Here is a 26,567-nt window from a genome sequence, read left to right on the forward strand (position 1 = left end):
ATTGCCTTTGCAGACACTCCCGATTATTTAGAGAGTAGGGGAAAATGAAAACACCTCCCACATTTATGGGAATTACATTCTAAAACATGCATACCCATTTTCCTTCTTCCAAAGCATTTAAAACAATTATTATTTTATTAGCATGTATTTAGATAGATGAGAATCGATTGAAAGTGAGAAGAGGCAATCGAGTACATACATTGTAAGAAATGGGAAGCAGAGTAAGAGAAAACCTAGATACAATTATAGAGGGAATGAGAGAGAGGGAAGGGGGAAGAGAAAGACAGAAGGCTAGACACATGTGGATCGGAAAGGAAAGGCCCTTGCAAACATCACTGGGGAGAGGGCAAAACTCTGCAAGGTTGTCTGGAACACCCCCTCTTCTTGCTCAAACTGGGCAAGAGGGAGTTGGTCTGGAGAGCTTCAGTGTTGGCTGCCCTCCACTGCAAGCAGTGGGGGAGACACCAGCACCAAAGCACAGCTGCTCTGGTGATGTCTGAAGTGGTGGGGAAGACAGGATGGTGCCTCTTGCATTTCTGCCGCCTGAAGCGGCTGCTTCACCCCGTCTCACCTGCAGGCCAGCTCTGCTGCCTAACCACTTCATCATATTACACAGGGACATAGTAAACCATGTCAGACCAATGGCTCATCCATGGGCATAGCCAGGGGGGTGCGGTGGGGGCAGCTGCTCCCCCAGTCAAGTAAATAAATAGAAATACTTAACTGACCAATTGTGTGGCAGATAACTTGGTTCTGCCCTCCCCTAATAAATCCTGGCTACTCCCAGGGGCCCATCTACCTCAGTGTGGCCTGCACTGACTCTCCTTGGTTTCAGGACAGGTGTGTCTCCTAGCCTTACCTGCAGGTATCAGGGATGGAATCTGGGGCCTTTTGAAGCTACAGCCTTTCCACTTTCCTCATTGCGTCCAAATCCTGCTCCCTTAACTGGGAATTGGGAGTAGGGCATCTAGTCGGAGAATACGGATTCCTGGTAAATGTGGGACTCGCCTCGTTCTTTAATTCGTAGCTCCGCCCTCACCTGAGAAATTAGCAGGCTATTTCACACCTGTCGGGCTACTCGGGTGGCCATCGGTTCCTGAACCAAAGCACAGCAGCCCAATACCCTCTGCAACAGAAGCATTAATTAAACCTTGTTTTATGCGTTTGATTGGTCTTTTGGGGAGGAGGAGGAGGAGCTGGGACCTAACAGATTCTCTGCTACTCAGTGCTGAAAAGAAACACTCGGCCCATGTTCAGAGGCACTCCGAATCTCGTTTCAAACGCCTCCCGACGGCGGGAGCCACAGAGCAGTTTGCATCTGCCTAAGTCCCCGCCGTCCAACAGCCGGCGAAGGGAAGGAAGGGCCCGCCTGCCCGGGGCTGCGCCTTCGCTTTCCCGGCGCTTGCGCGCTGCGTCCGCCGCCGCCGCGGCTCTCGAGAGGTCGCAGCAGGCGGCGTGCGAAGGGAGAGCTGGCGCCGCCCGCAACTTGGTGGCGGCTGCTGCCCGCTGCCTATTTTAGTCAAAACCTCCGCCCCGGGGGCTCGCGCGTGCTTCGCCTCGACTCCTTCGGCGAGAGAGGGCGCCCTCGGAGGAGCTGCCGCTGGAGGAGACCCACGGTGGGACGGAGGCGCCTCAGAAGCGAGCGGCAGGTAAGGCTGCAGCCCCGACGGGAGAAGTTGGGCGAGGCGGCGGCAAGCGCGCGAAACGGGAGGCGGGACGCTGCAGGGGCCGCTCTGGCGGCGGAGTTACCAGCTGCGGATGCGGGAGAGGCTCCCGCGAGGGGTTTTTTCGGCAGCCTGGTGGCCCTTCGGGCTCGCCTCCCCTTGCTCAGGAGAAAGTTTCCCCGGGAGCCGGGCGGCCCTCTCGCGCGCAGGGAAAACCCCTTCGAAGAACGGCAGGAATTCCAGGCCGTCTTTCTGGAGGGGCGGCAGAAATTCACTTTGCGCCTGCTCAGAGACGCAGCTCTAAGACTGAGTCCGTTTCGCGCGCTTCCTCAGTAGAGCGCAAGGCAGCTGCGCATAGTAGTCGCTTCTTTCCCAGACCTGGGTGAGCTTAGCAAGGTCACCTACCTGCCTAGTCTGTGCCATAGAGACATAGTAACTTAATGGAATTGGAGTGTTGGAAGGGACCCCAAGAGTCATCTAGTCCAACCCCCTGCAATGCAGGAATCTTTTGTCCAATGTGGGGCTGGAACCCACAACCCATAGATTTTAAATGTCTCATGCTCTACCGACTGAGCTATCCCAGGGTCAATTTCATACGCTGCCAGAGGTGAGCTCAAAGTGTGACAAGTGCAAAATAATATTTTGGTTCCCTCAATACGTACTCAGTCATCCCTTTCTCTCTCTCTCTCTCTCTCTCTCTCTCTCTCTCTCTCTCTCTCACACACACACACACACACACGCACACACACACACACACACACACACTGCTGCAGTTTAAGAGTTGGAGTGTAGAGCCCCTTGCTTCCTTTCCTTGAGAGAGGCAGTCTTCACATGCTGAATTGTTCCTGCTCATTACTCCTGCAGCACCTTCTTGAATGAGTCCTGATGCTTGAAATTCAGGGGAAGCCCTAAGCTTTTCTGAGGCCTGGCTCCATTTAAGCTGAGCACCTGTTGTTGTCCCCAGCCAGGGCCTTCCTGCTTTCTGGTGCGCTTGTGTGCAAAGCTCTGTCACAGCCTGGAATGTCAAGGAACATTTCAGCAGAGACACCCCCAAGTGGTGGTCTGCTTATCTCTTTACAGCGGTCCTTTGTGAGGAGAGCCTGCAGTAATTTGGCAGTCGGGCTTTATGGGCTTATCTGCCACCCCTGTTTCCTTGGATGCCTTCAGTCGCTTACTGAGGGGACGACTCCTGCTGTTGCTCCTTGCTTTGCTCCTTTTCATTTCAAATATATTCTTTAATAAGTATCCGCTCACAGGTATATGAAAGGCGGTGCACTTTATATTTGAAGTCCAGCAAATATAGGATGCAAAATAAATGCAAACTGAATTAATTTATACAAATAGATGCAGTCACGATCTGCTTGAAATAACCCCGCCAAATGTTTATTGTTATGATTTACAAGAGCATACTGCAAAACTGCATTAACAATAAAATGTGTTTTCATTTTGAGTGAAGAGTTTGGCTACTGACATTTTTATTTTTTTTAAGGCTGAGTGGAATTAATGCATTACTTTGTCTGTTTACAGGTCACCAGCTATTTATAAGTACACTTGTTCTGAAGCAGCACAAAGCCAGGTGATTCAGAAAACAGAGGTATCCCATGGGGAATTTTCCCAACGGTTTGTTTATCTGTGATGCTGTGCAGGGATCAGTACTGCACGATACCAAAAGTTCAGAGTTTATCTCTTTCCCACTCCTCCCCACTTCACACAGTTGCCCTCCATGAGTTGGAGGGCAAAGCAGAGAGTGGAGCTTGTGTGTAGGCTTTTAACACTTGCAGTGTGCCCGGATAGAGCTTAGGATTTTTGTGTGTGTGTGTGGTGTGTTATATATAGCTTGCCTCTTCTCAGTGACTTGTGCTAGTGTGCAAAAATACCCTACTACTTGCAGCCCAAGCCTAGGCATGAAATTCAGTGGGATTGATTCTCTAGTAAGCACTGCAACCTTAAAGGTGTATTTCATCCTGTACTGACCAATTTGTGTCATGTGTAAATATTTATAGGCATAAATAAATAATCCCAATAAATTAATAACAAAATAATAATAATAATAAAATATTAGTGCAGGATAAAATGCAGGTGATAATAAGATTTTACATTCTAGCCCATGCCAGGTATTACAGTAACATTGAAGGTAAAGAAGTTTGGATTCTGATACACTTATAATGTTGAAAGCTTTTTCAATGTCTTGTTGAACGCCTGTGCTTTTAAAATTCAAAATCTAATGTGCGCCTGACTTTTGACAAATTAATTTTGACGTGCTTTCTTGCATAGTTAACCGCCACCCCACCTTTGTGCTTGCATGGTAATTGTATATATAGTTCTTGCAACTTAAAATGTTAGAATATGCAGAACTTTCAGGTTTAACCCCCAGAATAAGAGTGCAAGAAGAATGTATATTTAAAGAAGAGTGAAGAATATTTATTGAATATATGGAAAATAATTGTACACCGCTGAAAACACTGGCAGCATTAAGATAAATTCAACAGAGTAAACAATATTTGATTAATGTTTTCAACAGAGTAAACAATATTTGATTAATGTGAAAGTGGAAAATTGATTTGAATGGTTATTGTAAAATATGCAGGAAAGTATGATATGAACCATGGAAGGAGAAGAAGGGAAGTCATTGGATATTTTAAAGTTTGTAAAATGTTTAATTTGAAATGTAGGAAATTATTCAAATTATTTAAAAAAGGAAATATGACTTAAGGTAAAAAATATTCCACCCTGTAAGTTGTTACATTTGTGTTCTTTTCCTTCACTGTCTTGTATATGTTGGTGGTATTTTGACATTATTATTACCAGGCAATAACAAGTACTTGGCTCAAGTTGAAAAGCATGAATACAAACCAGAAAAAATAATTAAAACTGGATAGGAACTGCCAAGAAAGCCACTGTTAAAACTAAACAGTGCAGAGAAGCAAACAGTTATGCCCCTGTTAAGAAGTTTTCAACTTCAATACTAGGGCTGGTTGTGTATCTAATTAAGAAGTGCCCCTTGCTGATGCCCATGCATGGACCGTTCTGCTCCGTGGTCAGATGCATTATCTGCCCTTCTGTCGTGTTTGGAGATAAAGTAAACCTGTTTCTGCTGCACTTAAAATTGGCTGTCAGAAAAATTGTGCAGCCTTTTGCCTCTCAAGCGTTGTAAAGTGCTATATTTAGTAGAACTATTTAATGTCGCTGCCACATGACAGTTTGATAGGTGTGGGATAGATAAGGGAGACTCACTTTATTTTTAAGCATCCCATGCCAATACTGATCTAAAGCATAGAAGCCACCTTTGGCATACACTTCATGCATGCAGAAAGCTGATACTTTGCCGTGGATAGCAAAACAGTTTGGAGCAGCTTGGATACATATGTTGTCTTTTGTTCTTATTTAAAAATAAGAGTGATAGTGACACACACACACGCAAAAACTTTTCAGAATGTTAAATATAAGAGTTTTTAACATCTGTGAATATGGTCTCCAGTACTTTTGTATCTGTTGAAAAAGACATTGATTCAAGCTGCAAGTGTGAAACTATGTTTTGTATTTTCCAATTCTTATTTTAATGTTTTTTTTTGTTTTTTTTAAAAACAATTAACAGGCAACTTCAAGATGAATCCTACAGAAGCAAATTCAATCATGGTGACCCCTTTGAGTTTCAACCCAGATGTCAACAATCCCATCTCTATGCCTTTGAATGAAACTCTTTGTGAAAACTGGAGAGAGATTCATCATCTCGTGTTTCATTTGGCCAATATTTGTTTTGCTGTTGGATTGGTTATTCCAACCACTTTCCATCTTCATATGATTGTCCTACGAGCCATGGTAATAATAGGTAGGACAAACAAATATTTAGGAATACGCAAAAGCTTTTATATGCCAAATAGATTTTCTTCTTATTGCATACTAGTACCCGCTCCCCTTCTTCCATACCACAACACAAACTGTTTTTGAAATACAAAAGTAATTTGTGGTTCAGAACAGGATTCTACAGTTTAGTATGGCATGGAAGAGTTAAAGCCAGAAGAGATAACTCTGGCTCATACGCGACTGCTCTGTTGTCATAGTGAGGGAGCATTGATTTAGCGTGTATCTGATCTGTTGGGTGTCCCCACTAGTAAGGTTACACTGGGCCTCATCAGTGGTGGCACCCAGCTTGTAGAATGCTCTCTGACAGGTTCAGGAAACACTAACACTATTGTCATTTTACATAGCTTTTAGTAATTATGTGTTTTGTGTATATGACTTAATTGAATTCCTAATACTGCTATACTGATTGCATTAATGCATCTTTTTTTTCAATTCTCTGTCTTAAATTAATGTTTTTAGTTGTCTCCGATATTGTAGTATTTTTTGTAAACTACTTTAGATATTATTTTAATAGAAAGGTGGCCTGTACATACAAACAGCTGTATGGTTCCAGTACACCTCCAGTGTACTTAGTGACACACATACATGTAAACGGCATGCACAGCTGTTTACCTTCTGCCAGCCATTATGTTTTCTGGGATTTTTTTTTAGTGTGAAGAGCTTTGCTTATTGTCCACACATGCTTATGACTGTGGCACACATTATATTGTAGTTGCAGTGGAATGTATTTGCATTCATTGCCTACGAAGGGCCAGTGTATGACTTGCAGCTTAATTGCCCTAAGGAGGAGCATAATTATTATTAATAATAATATTTGGAAGTAAGCTAAACAGAATATTTTTATTCTTGGAATACGTAACTGAGGAGGCTGGGAAAAACCAGTTGCAGTATTCTGTTGGAATCATTGTTCTTTGGACATGTGTGTGTGTATACATAGTCATTTGACACACTTTGTTTTTGGCAGGGTGTACACTATTCATCATCTGGGCAACGCTATTCCGTTGTGCTGTGGATATAATGATCTGGAATACAACATTCCTTGTTATCAACCTTTTGCATTTTATATACTTGCTATATAAGAGAAGACCGGTATGTACATCAACACTAAACTATTGATAAAATGTCTAAGGTGCTACTTTAAAAGGACCATTCTCTTCCATCTTGATTCTAACAAGTCTATACTGGGCTTGTTGACTAACTTGAATACATGAATTATCATTTCTATAACTCTCAAGAGCTTTGCTTTCAAGTATTTGTTTTAAACATAAAAATCCTTCGTACAGAGGCCTTTAATTCTTTATGAATTCCTATTTTTTTAATTTATTTTTTAGTATACAGCCACCAAATTTCCATTTGTGCAACCTGCCATCTTGGTTCAACTTGAATCCAATGTGTCCATTATGGTGGTGGTGGTTGTTTTTCAGTTTTCAGGACACTTGATTCTTTATGATGTAGGGCATCTGGCTCATTATGACTAGGGACAAGTCTTTGAGTATTTCCTCCACTCATCAGTTACCCCGGCAGGAAAAATAGATTGGTTTAAACCAAAGTTTGTGCTGGTGACCAGTAATCACTGAATTGTATGACCTTTTTGTTGTATCAAATATTAAAAATTTTTCTGTGTCATACTGTAACCAGTTTTACAAGATACGATTGAAAGGCATCAATTAAGCAATAAGCAGGAAAATTCCTTGTACATGATTAAGGCTATGAACATTTCTTTGAGAGTAAGCCCTGTTGGAAGATACAATGCTGCAAGTCATTCAAAGTTATCTTGAGCCATCAACAAATAATTTCTTTCTTTATAGTACAGTGCAAAATTTCAGTTACTATAGATCAGTGACTTACAGTTAATTCTATAAAAGGGGATGGGTGTGCCTTGTTTCCTCAGCTATTTTGTTTTGGAGGGCAACTCTGCATCTTTCAGTGCCTAGCAATATAACCTATCAGCCCCTACTGAAGCTGTTCTCCAGCCTCTTAAGATTTTTTAAATTGATTCTGTGTTATTCAGTATTGACTTTTCCTTTAAGTGTTGCACCTGCGCTGATGTTTTGCTGCTTTGTCATGTGTGAAACTAAAAAGCTGGTTTGGCCCTCTCTTGCTATCTATGCCACATGTAAAAATGAATGCCTAATGCAGGCTTTACATTTTTCATACAGCTCCTTTTAACTGTAGCCTGATTTCTTTCTTAAGAACATGCTGGTTCAGAGCTCCCCCACCCCCGACTAAAAATCTGAGACATTTTAGCCTTTTGTCATAGGGAAAGTGCTCCAGCCCCCTGCCTCCTTTGGCACCATATGTTACAGTAATACATGTGTGGTTTTCTTTTCTGGGATTGTCTGAACAAAAGCAGATTGCTGGCTGGGGAGGGGCGTGCACGCTGCAGATTACTGTCCCATTCCAAATTGTTCTTGTAAACCTGCTTGTGCTCCACCCGTTGGATCCTAAACACATGTTTGATTGAGCAGCCCACATCTGGAACATGAGGTGGGTGAAGGAACTATCTTGAATGATTTGGACTGGGAAAGTTTAAGTCCTTCCTCTCTCTGTCATGTTGTGCACTGGTGAAGTTGCTTTAAAAAAATAATAATGGAATAGGAGTTTGCTTTTGGGGAGGGCAGAGGGAGGAAGAAAGGTTATCCCATGTTTTCATGGAATGAAATTTTATAGGGTTTTGTTCCATGTTGCATTTACTGTGATTGTCTGAATTGGTATATTTGGAGCATAGAATCATGGAATTGTAGAGTTGGAAGGGATCCCGAGGGTCTAACCCGCTGCAATACAGAAATCTCAACTAAAGCATCCCTGACAGACAGCCATCCAACCTCTGCTTAAAAGAAACCTCCAAGGAAGGAGAGCCCACCACCTTTTTAGGGAATCCTTTCCACTGTCAAACAACTCTTACCCTCACAAAGTTCTTCCTAGTGTTTAGTCGGAATCTCCTTCCTTATAACTTGAGTCCATTTGTTTGGGTCCTACCCTCTGGAGCAGGAGAAAGCAAGCTTGCTCCATCCTCCATGTGACAGCCCTTTAGCTATTTGAAGGTAGCTATCATATCTCCTATCAGTGTTCTCTTATCCAGGCTAAACATAGCCAATTTCCTCAACTGTTCCTGGTCATCTTGGTCACCCTCCTCTGCACACATTCCAGCATATCAATATCCTTCTTAAATTGTGGCACTCAGAACTGGACTCAGTACTCCAGATGCGGTCTGACAAATGCACAATAGAGTGAGACTATTACTTCTCTTGGTTAGGGTACTGTACTTCTGTTGATGCAGCCTAGAATAGCATTATTTTTTTTGCTGCTGCATCACACTGTTGACTCATGTTAAGTTTGTGGTCTACTAAGACCCTAGAACCTTTTCACATGTACTACTGCCTAATTCAGGTGTTCCCCTATCTGGTTATTCCTGCCTATATATCCTTAATGAAATTCATTTTGTTAGTTTGGGCCCAGTTCTCCAAACTGTTAAGGTCACCTTGAATCCCAGTTTTGTCTTCTATAGCATCAGCTACCCCTCTCAGTTTGGTGTCATCTGCATATTTGATGAGCATCTCCTCAAGTCTGTTATCCAAGTGGTTTATAAAGGCATAGAACAACAATGAGCCCAGGATAGAATCCGGCAGCACCCCACGTGTAACTTTTTTTCAGAATGATGAAGAACTATTAGTTCCTTTAGGGACTCTTTGGGTTCAGTCAGCCAGCTACAAATCCATCTAACAGTTCCTTTATCTACAAGAATATCTTACTGAAATCAAGATACACTATGTCCACATCTTCCCCCTGATCCACCAAGCTTGTAACGAGAGAGAGAGAGAGAGAGAGAGAGAGAGAGAGAGAGAGAGAGAGAGAGATTCATCTGGCATGACTTGTTTTTGAGAAACCCATGCTCGGTCTTAGTAATCACAGCATCCTTTCCCAAGGGCTTACAGACAGACCATTTAATCACCTGTTCTAGGACCTTTCCTGGTATTAGTGTCAAGTTGACTGGTTGGTAGTTACCTGGGTCGTCTTTCCCCCCATTTTGAAGATAGGGAACAACATTTGCCTGCCTGCAGTCTGCAGACCTCACCTGTTCTCCAAGAATTCTCAAAGATTATAGACAGAGGCTCTGACACTACATCTGCAAGCTTGGGTACAGCTCACCAGGCCCTGGAGATTTGAATTCATTTAAAATAGCTAGGTGTTCCTTTACCACCTCTTTTCCTATCTTGGGCTGCAGTTCCCTCCTTGAAATGTTGGCATGAAATATTAAAGCCACTTCTCAAAAGACTGAAGTGACTGTGATTGCTTGCCTGTTTTAGACAGTGGATTTGCTTTCTGGCTATCAATATTCTTCCTGTCTGTCTTGCTGTGTGTGTGTGTGTGTGTGTGTGTGTGTGTGTGTATAACTCAATAGCTCATCTGCTTTCCAACATCCTTCACAGTTTGGTTATTCATGATGAATATAAAACCCACATCAAAATTGAAATATTAAGAGTGTTTCATTTAATCCAGTTAGATTTGATTTAATATATAAATAAAAAATGAAAGCAGCACAGCAAGCTAGATGACTCATTCTTACAGTCATTGCACAAAAACTTAAAATGTTTCAGGCTATTCTCTTCCCTCCTAAGCTGAATATGTCATCAGAAGAACACCAATGCAACTGAAAGCTTTGGCATGGGAAAACAGGAACTTGATGTGCAGTTTATTAGAAGCCTTTAAAAGGCAGCCTTTAATGTTGAGTAGGGATGGTCAAATCTGTCGCTTTTGTTTCTCATTTTCCTAATACTCAGTTCTCAACATTTCCTTGCCAGTATGCATTTTTTTAAAAAAATTCACCAGCATTTTAGTGTTAATTTTTCCTAATACACACATTTATATGCTATTTTGCACAATTTTTGCAGTGCTATCTCTCCATATATATGCACACTTAGCTTTAATTTATGCATTTTTACTTGGCTGAAGCATTGCATGGCAAAATTAAGAGAAATTCAAATTTCAAAGCATGGTTGTGTTTTGATTCAGATATTGTTTGAAAAGTGCAAGTTACATAGGTTTTGTTTCCTGCTAATAAAGTCATTCTAGTTCTGCGATCCATTGCATATGGGCACAGTTTATATGGAGATCCACATGATATTTGCTGCTTTACTGCTGAATAATTTTCATCTAGAGTAGTTCTCTCACACTGCACTTTCTACAGCTGTTCTGTAGCATCTGTTCACTGTGGCATGAGTGAACAGTATGAAAATGAAGCATGAAATAACACTTTGACCTAAATGAACTGAAAGGATAAGGGAGAAAATCCAGTATGTGGATTGAGAACGGAGGACAGCTTGCAAGACTCCTAGCATCTTTATGACAAATGAATACTCACATTTCTCTTTAAACCCAAGGGCAAAGCTCTTTTCCCCTCAGAGCACACACCTCTTTTTCCTTTCTTATTTATTAGCAAGAAATAATCTAAACTACAGACAAACTCTCTTTCCTTGAATTATGCCTCTGTTATGCCTTTGATACTTATTTGTCTAGTGCTGAAGCCTTTCCTGTTTTTGCTCTTCATGACACCCACTTTCTCCTCTCTTTGCAAACCAATTTGGTCTCTGCTCAATCTGCTAATGTTTTTAGATACGGTAGGACACTGTGTCCTGGGTAGTAACTCTATTGATTCAGGAGCACAGCTAGATATGAGCCAGTTTTTTCCTCACCCTGTTTCCTGTTTTGGTGCATAAATGAGTGTAGAATGTTAGACACTGTTTTCTCTTTCCTACAGCATCTTATAATGGAGTGGCTTTTGCAAGCCTTTAGAGTTGTTTTCATGGCTCTCTGGCCATCTTCCGCTTCTTAGCAAAGAATCAAAAGAATTATATTAGTACTTTGCTTTTGAGCATTACCTGTAGAGTGCTCAAAGTGCTTCACATAACTTGCTTTTCTCACTCTAGCCCTGTGACATTTTTTTACCCCCCTTATTGCAGTTGGGAGTGTGTGGTGATATAATGAGACATGCTGAAGGTCACCTAGCTATTTCACAGCCAAATTGAGATTTGACCTGAATGCATCCTGATTTGTAGGTCAGTCTCTTCAGCTATAAACATCTAGATAGAAGCAAGTTTCATTGAACTCAGATGCAGGTCCCATTGAGTAAATGTTTAGAGGACTGTACTCTTAGTCACTCTGCTTCACCAGCTCTATGCTACAACAGGTAGAGAAATAACTGGGAAAATAAGGAAAGATCTGATTACCTATTTTATTAGAATATAATTATGTTGCCATTTATATCTGTATTACTGCATTGGTTACATCTGCTTGTAGCCATGAGTGTGATATCACTTTCTGGGTCATGTGGCCAGCAGGACTAAACCGCATCTGGTGCAACATAGCACTGTGATGAAAGCCTGAGCACACGGAAATGCCATTTACCTTCCTGCCACAGTGGTACCTATTTATCTACTTGCATTGGTGGGCTTTTGAACTACTCTGTTGGCAGAAGCTGGGACAGAGCAATGGGAGCTCACGCCATCACATGGATTCAAACTGCTGACCTTCCAATCAGCAAGCCCAAGAGCCTCAGTGGTTTAGACTAAAGCGCCACCCGTGCCCTTTGAATCATTTTAAACTGTACAGGCACTTCCCAGCTTAAATGTAGGCTGGAAGAAACTGGTATTTCCACACACAGAAAAATACAATGCAACTTCTAACTCTGATATAATTATTTAAATTTCTATGGTAAAAGCACATCTGCTAATATATAACTATAGTGTTAGATGTATCCCATTTGTCAGTTTCTTTGATGCTACATTGGAATAAAGTTGTCACTGGTTTGTATGTTTAGGTGTTTTGGGTAAAAAGTATATTTTAGAGTCAATGCTGAGAAATACTTACTTTTTGTGTTATAGATAAAGATAGATAAGGAGCTCAACAGTCTGTATAAGAGAATGTTTGAACCACTCCATGTGCCTCCAGAGTTGTTCCAAAGACTGACAGGACAATTCTGCAACATTCAGACACTAAAAACAGGTCAAGCGTATGCTGCAGAGGACAAAACATCAGTGGACGATCGATTAAGCATCCTGTTAAAAGGAAAGTACGTGCTTGAAAAAGTTTGAACAGGAGTAGTCCTTTTCATGGCATAATTGAAGTGTGGAAAAGTGGAAATGGAAATTGAAAGGGACTGCAATATACAATAACTTGTGTCCTCTTTTATACATAACATTAGTTTTGAATAATTTGAATGTATGCAGTAGCAATTCAATGCTGCTTTCCTCCATTGCTTTAAGATACTGCTTTGAGGTAGCAGTAACCTTTACTGATTTCTGCAATGCTTGAGCCAATTGCTTCTTGGCGTCTCCCTTACTTTTTTGGTGTCAGTGAGCTGTAGCACTCTCTCATGCCACCATGATTCCTAAGTTGTTGATTCACTTTGTTTAACTTTACCTTAGTGTTAAATCAGAGTTCTACCCACACCACACATTTAAAGCAATATTATACCACTTTAACAATCATGGAGAATCATGGGGAATGTTATTTGTTAAGGTGTTGCTCTGTGACCTTTAATGAAATAGAGTTCCCATAATTTTCCATGTCTAGTTCGTTTCCCCCCCACTCCCGCACTTCATGATATGCAAGTTTATCTTCTGAAGTGGGAAGCCTGCTATATTCAAAAACATATCTGTTTTTGAATCCCAACTTTCCAGGGTTCTAAACACAGTCAATTATTTTATTCCGGTATGAATTGAATTGTTGTTCCTCTGGTATTTTCATATGTTTTTCATATTTTTATCATCAGAATGAAGGTCTCCTATCGAGGGCATTTTCTGCATAATATTTACCCCTGTGCCTTTATAGATTCTCCTGAATTTCGATCAACTCAGATGCATCGAGGTGAGAAGTTCCAGGTATGGAACTGTTCTGTTGGGTGTGATTGTAATTCTTGATGAAAAAATATGAGGTGCTATAGAGTTTTATGGCAGCATTGAATTAATCTTCTTAACTTTTTCATATAGCCTTTTCAGATGTTAATGTTGGAGAATATAATCGTTATCATTCTAGATGCAAAAGTGGCAGTGTTGTGTTGCTTGTTGAGAGCTGTAAAATTATATAGTTTCTTTCTTTGGATTCTAAAGGTTTAATGCAAGTACCATAATAAATATTGGATAAAATAATCATATGAATCTGTTGTGGGACTAAGGAAACATAGAACTGTAGTGTTTGAAGGGACCCTGTAGGAATGCACAGCTGTCCCATATGGGGATTGAACCTGCAACCTTGGTGTTATGAGTACCACACTCTTGCCAAGTGAGCTATCCAGGCTTATGCCTAATGTTAATCTGAACACTAATCTACTTCAAAAGAAGCATTGAAGATAAATAAGGGCAGCAATAGTACTCTCTCCTCCATATTCTAAAATGATTTTGAACCCCAAGGCCCCCGTTTTTAAATAAAAAGCTGACAATTGTAAATATAAATTTCACCACCACCCCTCCTCCTTCCTTTTCTTCCTGACCTTAAACTGTACTCCACACTAATGTCTCATAACAAATGTAACTGATCTGTAGAAAAGACTGTATAATTGTCCATCTCCTGAGTAAAAGGGGAGGCCAGAGGAATAGTAGCTGCTCAAGGGGAAAGGAAGCAGAGTAGGTATTGGCTTGAGAAGTAGGGACTTGATTTGATGGTAAGTAGATGCAGTAAAGATAGGAAACAAGGGAGAGGAGTTGAGTTTCAGAAAAAACCTTCCCACCCGTGGGTGTTGTATACTGTTGGTACGAAGGCAGTCTCTCAGAATGTGATATTTGGAGGCAAAGTCACTGTACATCTGGAAGTTAAGTTGTGAAGATACCTCAATTTCCCCAGAGGTGGCTGTTGTGAAGTGGGCAAGCTGAATTTCACACATAAAATTGTACCAAGCACCCAGTTTTGGGGCTGCAGATCTTTAGTGAGTTCTCGTTTTTAACTATGACTATACAGTATCTACTTGATTGTAAAGCCAGGACAGAGGGTTGATACAGTGTCTAAAACTGGTAATTGATGTAATATGTTCCAGTCAAGAACTGGGCATAAAGCCAAAGCGACGTAGCTGTCAAGATATATTCATCTCTGCACTGGAAGGAAGTTATGGGATACTTAACACTATTCCTAATAGATTATTTTTGGTCATTGATTTGTTCTGAGCTGAGAGGAAACCGCCTAATTTTAAAGGAGTAGTTCTTTGTATCTCTTTTATTTAGATCAGGGTTTGGATTATTTTTTTTTACACATAATGAAAAATGTTCATTTTATGACTGATGGGTACACATTTCCAAATTTCTTTTTCTAAATATATGCAGGGATGGAAATTGTATTGTTGTAGCCCACCTGAAGATGCTTTCTTGGCGGGTGGTATATGAATAGCTTAACTAAATATGTTGTTGTTGTTTAGTCGTTTAGTCGTGTCCGACTCTTCGTGACCCCACGGACCAAAGCACGCCAGGCACTCCTGTCTTCCACCGCCTCCCGCAGTTTGGTCAGGCTCATGTTTGTAGCTTCAATAACACTATCCAACCATCTCGTCCTCTGTTGTCCCCTTCTCCTTGTGCCCTCCATCTTTCCCAACATCAGGGTCTTTTCCAGGGAGTCTTCTCATGAGGTGGCCAAAGTATTGGAGCCTCAACTTCACGATCTGTCCTTCCAGTGAGCACTCAGGTCTGATTTCCTTAAGAATGGATGCGTTTGATCTTCTTGCAGTCCATGGGACTCTCAAGAGTCTCCTCCAGCACCATAATTCAAAAGCATCAATTCTTCGGCGATCAGCCTTCTTTATGGTCCAGCTCTCACTTCCATACATCACTAAACTAAATATGTACACCAAATTAAAAACTGGTTCATGGCATCTCCTGGCATGCTTTTATATTGGGTGTAGATCATTTTGCTTTAACATATTTTGGGAGACAGCACATTCATAATTCACTTCCCTGTCAGGATCACTGATCATTTCTTCCCTATGAGTCTGGGGTGGGCTTTGGCTTCTGGTCTTCCTTTCTTTCTTAGTACACTGGTGCCATCTGCTGGACGCATGTCAACCTTCACAAAGTAGCTACCTTTTGCTTTTACTGGTTGGTGTATGTGTGAATCAGCCCTTAGAACTGAGCTGCAATCCTACACACATGCATCTCAATCTCATCAGTAGGGTTCCATCAGACTTCTGCATTCATACTGGTCCAGTTGTATCATTTGTCGCACTATTGATAAACTGATGTTGTTCGTTCGTTTTTAAATTTGTCGGTGCTGTCTTTCTCTAAGCCATAAAGATGGTGTGCAACAGATCAAGACAATTAAACATTGTAATGTTTTAATATTTTATTGTCGATTTCAAACAGCAGCACTAGTTAAAAAAGGGCCAAAAAAGGGTGACATTAATGTATTAGTTCATTTAATTTTTAAATTTTAATGTTTTCTCCTTTTTAACATTTTGTATATAATCATTATTGTTGGTGGTATATATTGAGAGTAAAAATAATAATTGGTTGCTATTTTTAAATATTGCATTAGTGCATATATTTTTGTTGTTGTTATGACAACGATGGTAGAAGCAGCAAGACCACATACAACAGCAAAGCTTTGGGCCTGCATATATGTTCCTTTATTCAAATTTGGCCTGTTTAATCCCAGACATTGGTGTCCATCTTTTTCATTCCTTTTATGCAATAGATTTGCTCAAAGGGTGCTTTTAACTAAATGGATTTGGAAGGCAGGTTTCCAAAACATCAGAAGAATTTTCCTTGCATATTTCTGTGAAATTTTGGGAACCTATTGGCCATGACCTATCTATTAAGCACATTCTGTGTCAGACTGTGGATGTAGTGTTTGAAGGAGAAACCACTATTGATACATTTGTGTTAAGTCTCTTTCTGCTGAACACCCAAACTAAAATGCCTTGTGGTCAGTGGCACATATTAAAGCAGTGCTAATTCTATGAATATACTTTCTTTGCAGGTCTCCATTACTGCTGATGATAACTGCAAATTTTTGTGCTGGTCCAGAGAGAGACTTACCTTTTTTCTGGAATCTGAACCATTCCTCTTTGAAATATTTAAGTACCTTATTGGAAAAGATATTACAAACAAGTTGTACTCATTAAATGATCCAACACTAAATGATAAGGTAAGGGTTTCATCTCTCCTGTTGGAAACTGTGTAGCTGTTGTCCTCAATTCTTAAAAACGCATCTTCCCTTTCTATGCTACCTCTTTTTTTATATATTTGTTACATTTTGAATAATAGTATCATAGAATTGTGGAGTTGTAGAGTTGGAAAGGCGCCCAACCCCTTCAGTGCAGTAATCTCAACTAGATCATTCACAACTATCCTGAACTCTAGGCCCAAAGGAGGGCTTGTGGGAATGGTTGGGTGGAGTTTTGCTGAAGGAGGATGCCAAAAACTTCAGAATGGCCAGTTCTAGTGCTTTATTTAAAAAAGTATAAACTTTCGGCAAAGCAGCTTGCCAGTTTCGGTTTATGGTTCAGAACAATGATGCTCGTCCAACCCCTACTTAAAAACCTCCAATGAAGGAGAGCCTACCACCTTTCAAAGGAGTGAATCTTCCCTGTGACAGCCTTTGAAATATTTGAAGATGGCTATCATCTGCTCTGTCTTCTCTTATCCAGGCTAAATGTGCCCAACTCCCTCAACTTAAGACTTGGTTTCCAGACCTTTGATCATCCTGATCATAGTCCTCTACATACATTCCAGCCTGTTAATATCCTCCTTAAATTGTGGTGCCCAAAGCTGGAAACAGCATTCAAGGTGTGGTCTGACCAAGACAGAATAAAGCGAAACTATTACTTCCCTTGATTTAGAAACTATAATTCTGTTGATGCAGCCTAGAGTAGTATTAGGTCTCTTTTTTTGCTGTTGCATCACACTGTTGACTCTTGTTAAGTGTGCAGTTTACTAAGAGCACAGTGATGGCTGTCGTACCATTTTCAAGTGTCCAGGAAAACGGCATTTAGCATACACATGTGCAAAGTACGAATTCCACAAATAATTATCTCTAAAGGCCTCTTACTAACAGAGCATCTCAAAAAATCATCTATCCAAATCTTCCAATTCCTGCCCTCAGAGAGAGAGTGTACACACACACACACACACACACACACACACACACACACACACACAATATACACTATAAAGCCAGCCCGGGGGGGGGGTCTACTTAAATGAGCCCTGCTAGTAGCTGATCCTAGTTCCTTGGAAAAGGTATGTATGCCCTATCACATATACGGCAAGCTCCAGTGATGTAGCAGAGTGTCAGACTTGGATCAGGAGGAAGCAATTTCAAATCCTCACAGAGCTATGAAGCTCATCAGGTGATCCTGGGACCATTCTCCAGTTCTTAGCCTAGCCCAGCTAATGGCACCAGGTGAAAATATTCCTCTTTAACCAGGCCTTTGGTTGATTGACATCTGATGCCCTTTTAAAATGTGTTGTGGAAGGGGGGATTATTGTGTTGTCTTTGTGTATTTTCTGTTTTTTATATTGTGAACCACCTTGAGATCTATGGGTGTAGGGTGGCATACAAACAATAATCACTTTTGTAAGCAAAAAAATGGTGAGGATGGAAGAAATGTCTGCCATTCTGAGCTCCTTGGAGGAAGCAAGATTGGTACTGAAATGCAAATAAATAAATATATGTTCAGGTTTAGTAATGATGAACTATTTGGTATAACTTGGTTCTCTACAGACATCCCAGAAAATAGATCGACAGCCCAGTTTGTGCTCACAACTTTCTGTGATGCAAATGAGAAACAGCATGGCTAGTTCAAGTGATGGCGAAGATGGCTTGCAACATTTTCTCCGTGGGACTTCCACTGCCTCAACCCTTCGTGAGTCATTAACCAACATTTCCAGCTAGTCAATCACAAGTGTCATGAGGATGTGTTGTGGGGAAAATACTTTAGCACAAGGGGATATACCATTACACTCAGACATTAGTCTGTAGGTTCAGGCCATGATTTTTTTTAAAAAAAATTATGTTCTCACATTCATGCTCCTTGTGCAGTGACTGCAATCAAACAATGATTTTCATGTGTGAAAGGGACATTGCAGTTCAGACTTCACAGGCTCATCATTCATATCTTGTATCTCATCTTTCTCAATGTGCCACAGTTTCTACATTAAGTCACAAATTATCAAATGCTATGCAGGTTTTACTTTATTTATTAAACTTCTATACCACCCTTTATCTGAGGATCACAGGGTGGTTTACAATATGGAAACACAAAAATACATAACATACTAACAAATGAAAACAGTACTCCCCAATGTAGTTTAAAGGGCCACAGCTTTGATGCTGTGCCCCGTTGTGATCTGAGCAAGAACTACTGATGGTTAGAGAGTACAGATTTTTTTATAATTGAATGAATGAGGTAACACTAGCTGCTATGGATTTCATAATTCTGCTTTTTTTCATTCAAAAAAATGAAAAACATTTCAAACTGAACTGATATAATGCTTTGTTTTTGTATGCTTGCAGCCTTTTAAGATATCCCCCCCAAGAAATGTTCCTATTACATGCATTTTAGATTCCAAAAGACTGAGAAAGTGCTCACATCCTTAATAGTACTGCTCATTATGGGGAGCAATACTGAAAATGAACCATAGGTGGCACTAAGTAATTCTGTTTTTTATTGTTTGCCTGGCTGGCACCAGTATTCCCTCTAAACCAGCATGTTCAGATTTAAACTGAAACACTCCATTTCCTTCTTACTTAGAATATGGGTGGTAGTGGTGGGAGAAGGTGCTGATTTTTGTTTCCTTTTTGAAGTGTAATAATTTACTTTTAAGTTATTTCCTTTTTTCACGGTTGACAGGTCAGCCATCTCCTTGTCTAAGAACATCAGCAAAAATGAAACCAATTGAAGAAAGTGTGGAAGATGATGTCTTTCATCCCCCATCAGTCAAATCAACTAAAGTTTAGTAGTGATCTTGCTGAGCGGAATTTCAGTGAGCTACTACAAGTGTGGCAGACACAGAAAACTTGCCAAACCACATAAGGTTAATTTTTGATTTTTTAAAATACATATGTACATTTGGCCACACACACATATGCCAGAAAAAAAGACTGTGAGTGAACTCCTTAACCATATTACCTGAAAAATAAATAATGCTGGTTTTAGTGGGACTTGAAGCCCCATTCTGGACTGGAGGAGAAGAATGCCCCGTTTGAAGCAATAGTGTAGAAAGGTCTTTGCTTGTAATGGAACCGTCTGCACAGGAATGGCTTCTCTTTTGAAGTGAATGGGAAAGTCCTCACAGCTTCGGTGGATTCTTGGACTGGAGCAAATGTGCCTGGAAATGGCGTTTTAAACAAGGTGTCAAACTTTGGTTTTCAGTTTATGTTCCAACACCTGAGCCTTCTTTTACCTCAGATTTGTGGGACTTGGAAGCGCAGGAATCAGCTGTTGCTGCTGCACTTGCAAAGGTACAGGCTCCTTCCCCCACCTAGGCCACCTGTTGGGTCAGTAGGGGGGAAGCAGTCATCTGGGCTGAGGCAACTCCCATCTTCGCCAGCCCTGCCTAATAATATTAAGACTGAGCACAGTCAAAGCTGAAATATGTAATCAATCTATTGTGTTGTGTGTCACAATCACACTGTATGTCTATTTGTAGGAAGGATACAGGAGTTGCTCCCATTTTGTGCTGATGTGCAGGTTTGGCACTCGGACATTTTGGGTCCTGAACGCTGCAAACCCGGAAGTGAGTGTTCTGGTTTGCGAACGCTCTTTGGAATCCAAAACTCAGACAGGGCTTCCACAGCTTCCAGTTGGGTGCAGGAGCTTTCTGCAGCAAATCAGAAGCCACGCTTTGGAAGTCAAATGGACTTCTGGAACAGATTCTGTTTGACTTCCAAAGTATGACTGTATTCTTAGTCATGGCACACTCTTTGTGAACTGGTACAAATAATATTGCAGTCATCAAGATAACTTCATTGTAACCACATTTTTCCCTTTCAGCCATGTGTAATGTTTATGAATGGTTCTATAATGTGATGTCTATTATAACTGGACACAAGACCTAAAGTATTAGCAATTCAAAATACTATTGCAACGAAATTGATTTGCGGTGTACTTTTGGGTAAATGCACCAGCATTTCATGTGGTAGGGCAGAGTCACAGTGCTTTAATTAGTCTCACATCATTAAAATGAGTGGGTGTTTGCCATTGACCTCAGTGGGATGTTGGCCAGTGGTGGGGAATCTGTTCCCCTGCAGATTGTTGTTGAACAACAATTCCCCATTATATAACACATTCACCCACACTAAGGCAAATTGGTTCTCCAATATCTGGAGGCCCACAAAGTTTTCTATCACTCCTGTAGGTTGTACTTCATTATGTGCATCAATGTTTGATATGTGCTTACATTACACTCCTTTTCTAAGAATAGAATACATCCAATCCTGCTTTTTCATTGGGCTTTCCATAAACATAGAATTATTGGCAGTCATGGTAAATTGTAATCTGTGGCATAAACGCTGATGGAGAGAATAACACAGTGCCTTTTTTAAAATTTCGATTCCAGCTGCATCGGATATATATTTATGGTAATAGAGAGATTTCTTCATCCCAAATTAAACACTTCCATAGATTAAAACTGGAAAATTTAAGGATTTGCTTAACTACCAATGAAATAATGGAAGTATATAATTTTAGCTCATTTGTTGAATGTCATCTCTGTGGTTTTTCTAAGTTGGCTGTTGCAAACATTTGTTAATTGCAAGCATCATAATGAAAAGGCTACAAGAGTGGGGTGTCATTAGCAGAAGTCGCTGGAAAGAGAACCTTGTTTAAATAGCAAAGAACTCTTACATGGGAGGGGAGAAGTAGTTGTCATGGTGGGCAAACCACAGTCCTGCTGGACTTCTGCCAGCAGGAAAAGAGGGAGTCCTCTCCCCCCCCCCTCTTTGCTGGCATGTTGTTTTTTAAAAATCCATACCCATTAGTCCCAGTAGGAAGAAAATAACCATACTAGCCCTAGGCAGGGCTGGCAAACTTTCAGCTCTATTTCAGAAATGGATCCAGAAAACAGCAGCGTTTTGCATCCAGCAGATCCCAAACTACCTCCAATCCTCCCTCATAACTTTTTTGTTTTTTGTTTTTTGCCTTTAGCTATTGGAACACAGGCAATGATTGAATAAGATTCCTTGGTCCCAGGGACCACCCACCCAGGGACTATAGGACTGCACCATACAGATATTTACTAGACTATATATACCTTATGTAACTGAAGATTTTGAGGGCTAGGAAGTGCAGCATTGAGATCTCTTCCCCAGTTTTTCAAATAACCCCATGGTTACCAGGAGCTGGCTTAAGGATCTGGCTTATTCACATTTGTAGGTGTTTCCCTTTATGTAAAGTAGTTAGAATTGCACCTTTGCTGGATTGATCCTTCAGAGAAATACTGCTTTCCAGTATGGTTGCTATTGATGTTTTAAAAAATGAATGTGACTGGACTAGACTATACATGTTTATAGTGTGATGCAGCTATAATTCACTGCTATATTGACTCTGCACATAAGGCACAATGTTACTAACTGGAATAAAGCTTTTTGAAAAGTGTATATATGAGAGAGATTTAATTTTTCTGTACAATAAAACAATAAATACATATTACATACCTGCATTTCTTTAGACCTCTTCTTTATCCGCCAGCTAATATGAAACACTAGCAGCATAGGGAATTTGTTCTGTCCTGTTGTAATGCACAACCACATTCTTAAGCATCCTCAACAGTATCCTTGACTTAATCTGCTGTAGGACTTGTACCACCCATGTTGAGGTGCTCTGAGGGAATCTTTTTGGACTATAACTCTGCAGCCCCAACCAGCATAGCCAATTTCTCTGGGAGTTGTCACCCGTCTGAACAGCAACATATTCCACCCCCTCTCCTGAAAAAGTTAATAGGGGAAATAAAACAATTTCAGCTTTCTGACAGAAGAATTATTACAGATGTCAAATTGGAAAATAATTGGGGGGGGCAGAGACTACCCTACATTTAAACATTTTAATAGCTTTCTTTCAGAATAGGAAAAGTTACAAAGAGTCATACTAGTTCAAGTATTCAGTAAATATACTATTTTATATAAAAGGTAATAAATTTAGCTGTATTTATTATGGTTAAAATACCTATTCTTATGCCTGAAATGCCTAACTTTGCAAATTATCAGATTACTTTTATGTCATCTGGCATACAAAATTCTTGCCCACCTATCTGCATATGGCATTCTTTTTTTACACTGGAATAGAAAGCTGTCAGAACATGCACTGGAAATGGAAATATTAATCCTACAACAACAATGAATTTTCCTAAGCAGAAGGTAAGCCTCCTTCAAAAGCTTCAAGGCTACTAAGGATACAGAGACGGAAGCATAAGGATTTCTTCCATTGTAATAATTGTGCAATAAAAGTGCACTCGGGAAAATCTTGTATGTACTAGAACCTCCCCCACAAACAAGCTTATAAGCAAAGTATTCTGCTAAATACCATCTGGTTCTAGTAACTGAGCACTTATGCTTCTCCTTAATTTCCTCCTTGGAGATTAATAAAATATTAAGACCACATCCTGCTTTCCTGTACAAACTACTCTTGGGACATGAATTCCCCTTCATCCTCTGTAGTAAAAGGTGATGCAGAAACGAAATTTCAGCTACTGATTGACTTAAGCTAAAACAATCAGCCCAGCCACCTATGACACAAAAAGCATGCAAAGCAGAGGTTGCTCTGTTCACAGACATTGCTACACTTAAAAAAAAAAGTAGATAAAATATATAGACAATATTCTTCTTGAAACGCTCTAGTCACCAGCCCAGACCTGGCAACTGAGCAAGGAGCCTGTACATTATGCCTGAACAATATACAGAGCCACCAACATTAAATCAAAGTGTTAATGCATCTGTATGTGTAAAGCAAATGCAGTAATCCCACTGAGTACATGCATTAATATCTGAGATATGGGATTTCATTACTCCCTGTAATTAAACTAGAATAAGGCCGTTGGTCTGCTGCAGCCCACTTACTTGAAACTAAAGGCATAGAAGTTGATCACTAATCCAGTATCTGCTTGCTATTGCCGCTGAACTGTGTCTTCTGTTTGCAGAGCAGACTTGGAGACTATGCACCCCTGAACAGACAAGCCACTAAAAGGTGCTTTCAGAGAGTGGAGAACTGGACCATTACTACCCATCTGAAAAATTGAGTAAAAGACAATATTTGGGCAGAGTTTTCTCTGATCACTGCAGCATGGTGATGTCTTTGATTTCTATGCAATTCTTCAAAATTACAGATATTACTTAAGAGTTTGGAGGTGGCAGCGCTACTTCCAAATGACACCACATGCATATATATTTTTAGTGTCTAATTCAGGGCCAGGTGACCTGAAGACCTCTGGCTCTTGCTCTCCAGGCAACCATGTGGAGAAAACTTCCTCTTCCATAGTGTGTGTGACAGAGTGAAGGAAAGAGAAGACATGGTTGCTACACGATGAAACCATTAAAAAGGGGGGCTGGCTCACCCACTTTTGGCTGCTCCTCCATCCACAGCAAGCATGCAACTGCCAACAGATTCCCTCTGAAAGAATGCAGCCCTTGATGGGGTGGGGGTAGAACGGTTCTTGATCCACATTCCTGGTCTAAAACATTCTGAATGCTGAAGATCTGAGAGCAGAAAAATCACAGGAAGTTAATTCCACGTATTACATGCACAGCGAATTGTGGGATTATTTTTTTTTGGGGGGGGGGTTGATTACAGTTTCAATGAGTTTTATGGGATTTGTTCCTATGCATAAGATTGGAGTGTTACTTCTGAGTGCATAGGATCAGACGGTAATTCCCATTGAGTTCAATGATGTTCATTCTCTTTATCCTGCCTTTTGACAAAGGAGCTGTGTGTTTGTGTTAAAAAACCAAGGCAGAAGGAGTGGGGATACTTTTTGAGTTCAAACAGTAAAAATCATTCAATGTATTCTTTGTAAATGTAGTGTTTTGCATCAGTACTCAGAATAAACCACTGAATCAAAGACCAAGCTAGCATGCTGTTAACTGCTGTGCTTGCCTGCATCTATTGGGGATCAAACAGTAATAGAGTATCACAAGCAAGGCTCAACATGAAGCCCTCTTACAACTCTTTTCTGGTCAGGAAGATACAATGGCCACGTTGTGTGGGCAGAGTTGGTCTAGGCTAGGGTCTGAAGATCCTTTTCTGAGAAGCTGCCACCTACAGCTCCATGACTCACCACAAGGGGGAACTCAACAAATTTCAGCGGCCTCTCAAACCCCATTCTACAGCATTGTTGTGGCACCCCCCTGTAGCTGAACAGGTCATGGTACCCTAAAACCATATCTGGTGTGGTCAATAGACAAGTCATCTGGAAGCACCTTTAGCCTAGGCAATAAGAAGCTGGGTAGAACAGCAACATAGAATTAACATGAATCATTTATTTATTATTATTATTATTATTATTATTATTATTATTATTATTATTATTATACCGCCCTATACCCAGGGGTCTCGGGGCAGTTCACAGAATAAAATCAAGATATAAAACCACAATCAAATGTAGTGTAAAACTCTGAAGCTCAGTGTATTATACACTAGGCGGGTGGAAAATTGTCCATCTCATAATTGCTACACACCCAGTCTAACTTAAGAATCATCCCACCATCCCAGGGCACCATTTCTGCTTGGAGAGACTAAATGAATCCCCAGCACCTTCAACTAAGCAGTGCTTTTGCACTGAAGTTATTGCCACTGTCTGCCAACACTAAACTGCAAACCTATTGGGCAGGGCTGTCCTTGTAGGTACTGTGAACTGGGCTTAGTTTCTTAGGCACTTTGCAAATGAAATATATAGGGCGAGATTCAGTTGTGGCAGCTTGCTTGCACGATAGGAGGTTTACTTGTGGAATGGGACTTTCAGAGTCCCTTCTCTCCTCCACCTTTGCACTGCCTGAAAATCTGCCCTGCAAGGTCCCTCAACCACTGGGGTATATTGGGGGGGCTGTATGGTGGTGGCGGCAGGGCTGCTACAGGAAGAAGAAACATAAGACAGCTGCTATGCTTATAACCACAACACAAAATTATTAGTACTTTTAAAAGACTAGAATCAGAGTGAGCCATGTGATTGGTGGGGTGTATGACAGTCAACAGATTTGGACAACTGACTGAATGGTCATACTACATTTTTGCTCTTATTTAATAAAGCTATTGTTGTTGCTGAATTGTCACGCTACATTTTTGCTCTTATGAAGTTACTTTGTGTTATGAATGGTTTATGCTACATCCCTGCATTGAAGTCACAACTACTCTGTTAAGATAACAATAAATTTCTTTTATGGATGCCAGAACAATTAGATTGGCAGAAACACAAGCATAAATTTGTCGTGTAGAGATAAGCGCATAGGAAAGCAGCTCCCATCCAGAACAGATCACTAACTGTGCCTTAGAATCGGGTGAGGATTCCAGAGAGTCACACACGCCCTGGATCAGAGTAGCCATTATAGCTGAAGATATATGAACTACCCCTTTTTTGTAGTGTGACTCGACATGCGGATAAACTGATTATTTCTCTGCCTCACCCCCATTATTTCAGATCTCCGTTTTAAAGCCATTTGCAGTGATGTGAAGAAGCCATTTATCAATTTGATTAGCCCTGCACATGAATGACTCTCCAGGTGGCAATATTCATCCCAGGGACTGCTTTATGTGGTTCCTCTGTGCACACAAACAGCAGCACTGTAGACCTCTTTATGGCTTTTAAGCAGAGAACAAGCATTATTGCTTAACCAATGAGAATTGATAAGGTAAGAGGAAACCTGCTTATGAAATTCACCTCACTGGAAGAACTCTTTATTTTTTTCTGCTGAAACAGATAATCTTTATTTCTTAGCATTTAAAAGACTTGTCATTCTTATCTCCTTTTGCAACTACTGGAATTGCAATTTAGGAAACTCACCCTATTTTTAATAAATGTTTTGTTTTGTTTTGTTGTTGTTGGCATCTGTCGGTCTTCAGAGACAATGGAGTGC

General features: G+C 40.6%; 1 protein-coding gene and 1 long non-coding RNA gene across 4 annotated transcripts; one reads left to right on the plus strand and one right to left on the minus strand.

Annotated features, from left to right (window-relative positions):
* Positions 1 to 1,394: 1,394 nt before the first annotated feature.
* POPDC1 (popeye domain cAMP effector 1) lies at positions 1,395 to 22,162 on the plus strand. Of its 3 annotated transcripts, none has more exons than XM_077926136.1 (9): positions 1,397 to 1,649; positions 3,192 to 3,240; positions 5,260 to 5,493; positions 6,493 to 6,617; positions 12,410 to 12,597; positions 13,300 to 13,408; positions 16,485 to 16,652; positions 18,231 to 18,372; positions 19,360 to 22,162. In XM_077926136.1, exons 3-9 carry the CDS (start codon positions 5,271 to 5,273, stop codon positions 19,464 to 19,466), a joined length of 1,062 nt encoding a protein of 353 aa, XP_077782262.1. In that variant the 5' UTR covers positions 1,397 to 1,649; positions 3,192 to 3,240; positions 5,260 to 5,270; the 3' UTR covers positions 19,467 to 22,162. The 3 variants fall into 3 exon arrangements, with proteins under 3 accessions (XP_077782263.1, XP_077782262.1, XP_077782261.1); XM_077926135.1 differs by having other exon boundaries at positions 1,398 to 1,649; positions 3,192 to 3,258; XM_077926137.1 differs by lacking the exon at positions 3,192 to 3,240 and having other exon boundaries at positions 1,395 to 1,649.
* LOC144327283 (uncharacterized) lies at positions 18,691 to 26,488 on the minus strand. Its single transcript, XR_013392287.1, has 3 exons — positions 24,056 to 26,488; positions 22,164 to 22,433; positions 18,691 to 19,837 (listed from the first exon to the last, which is right to left on the minus strand). It is a non-coding gene; the product is annotated as an uncharacterized LOC144327283 (long non-coding RNA).
* Positions 26,489 to 26,567: the final 79 nt, after the last annotated feature.

Source organism: Podarcis muralis, chromosome 3 (assembly GCF_964188315.1).
Source record: "Podarcis muralis chromosome 3, rPodMur119.hap1.1, whole genome shotgun sequence".
Taxonomy (NCBI): Eukaryota; Metazoa; Chordata; class Lepidosauria; order Squamata; family Lacertidae; genus Podarcis; species Podarcis muralis.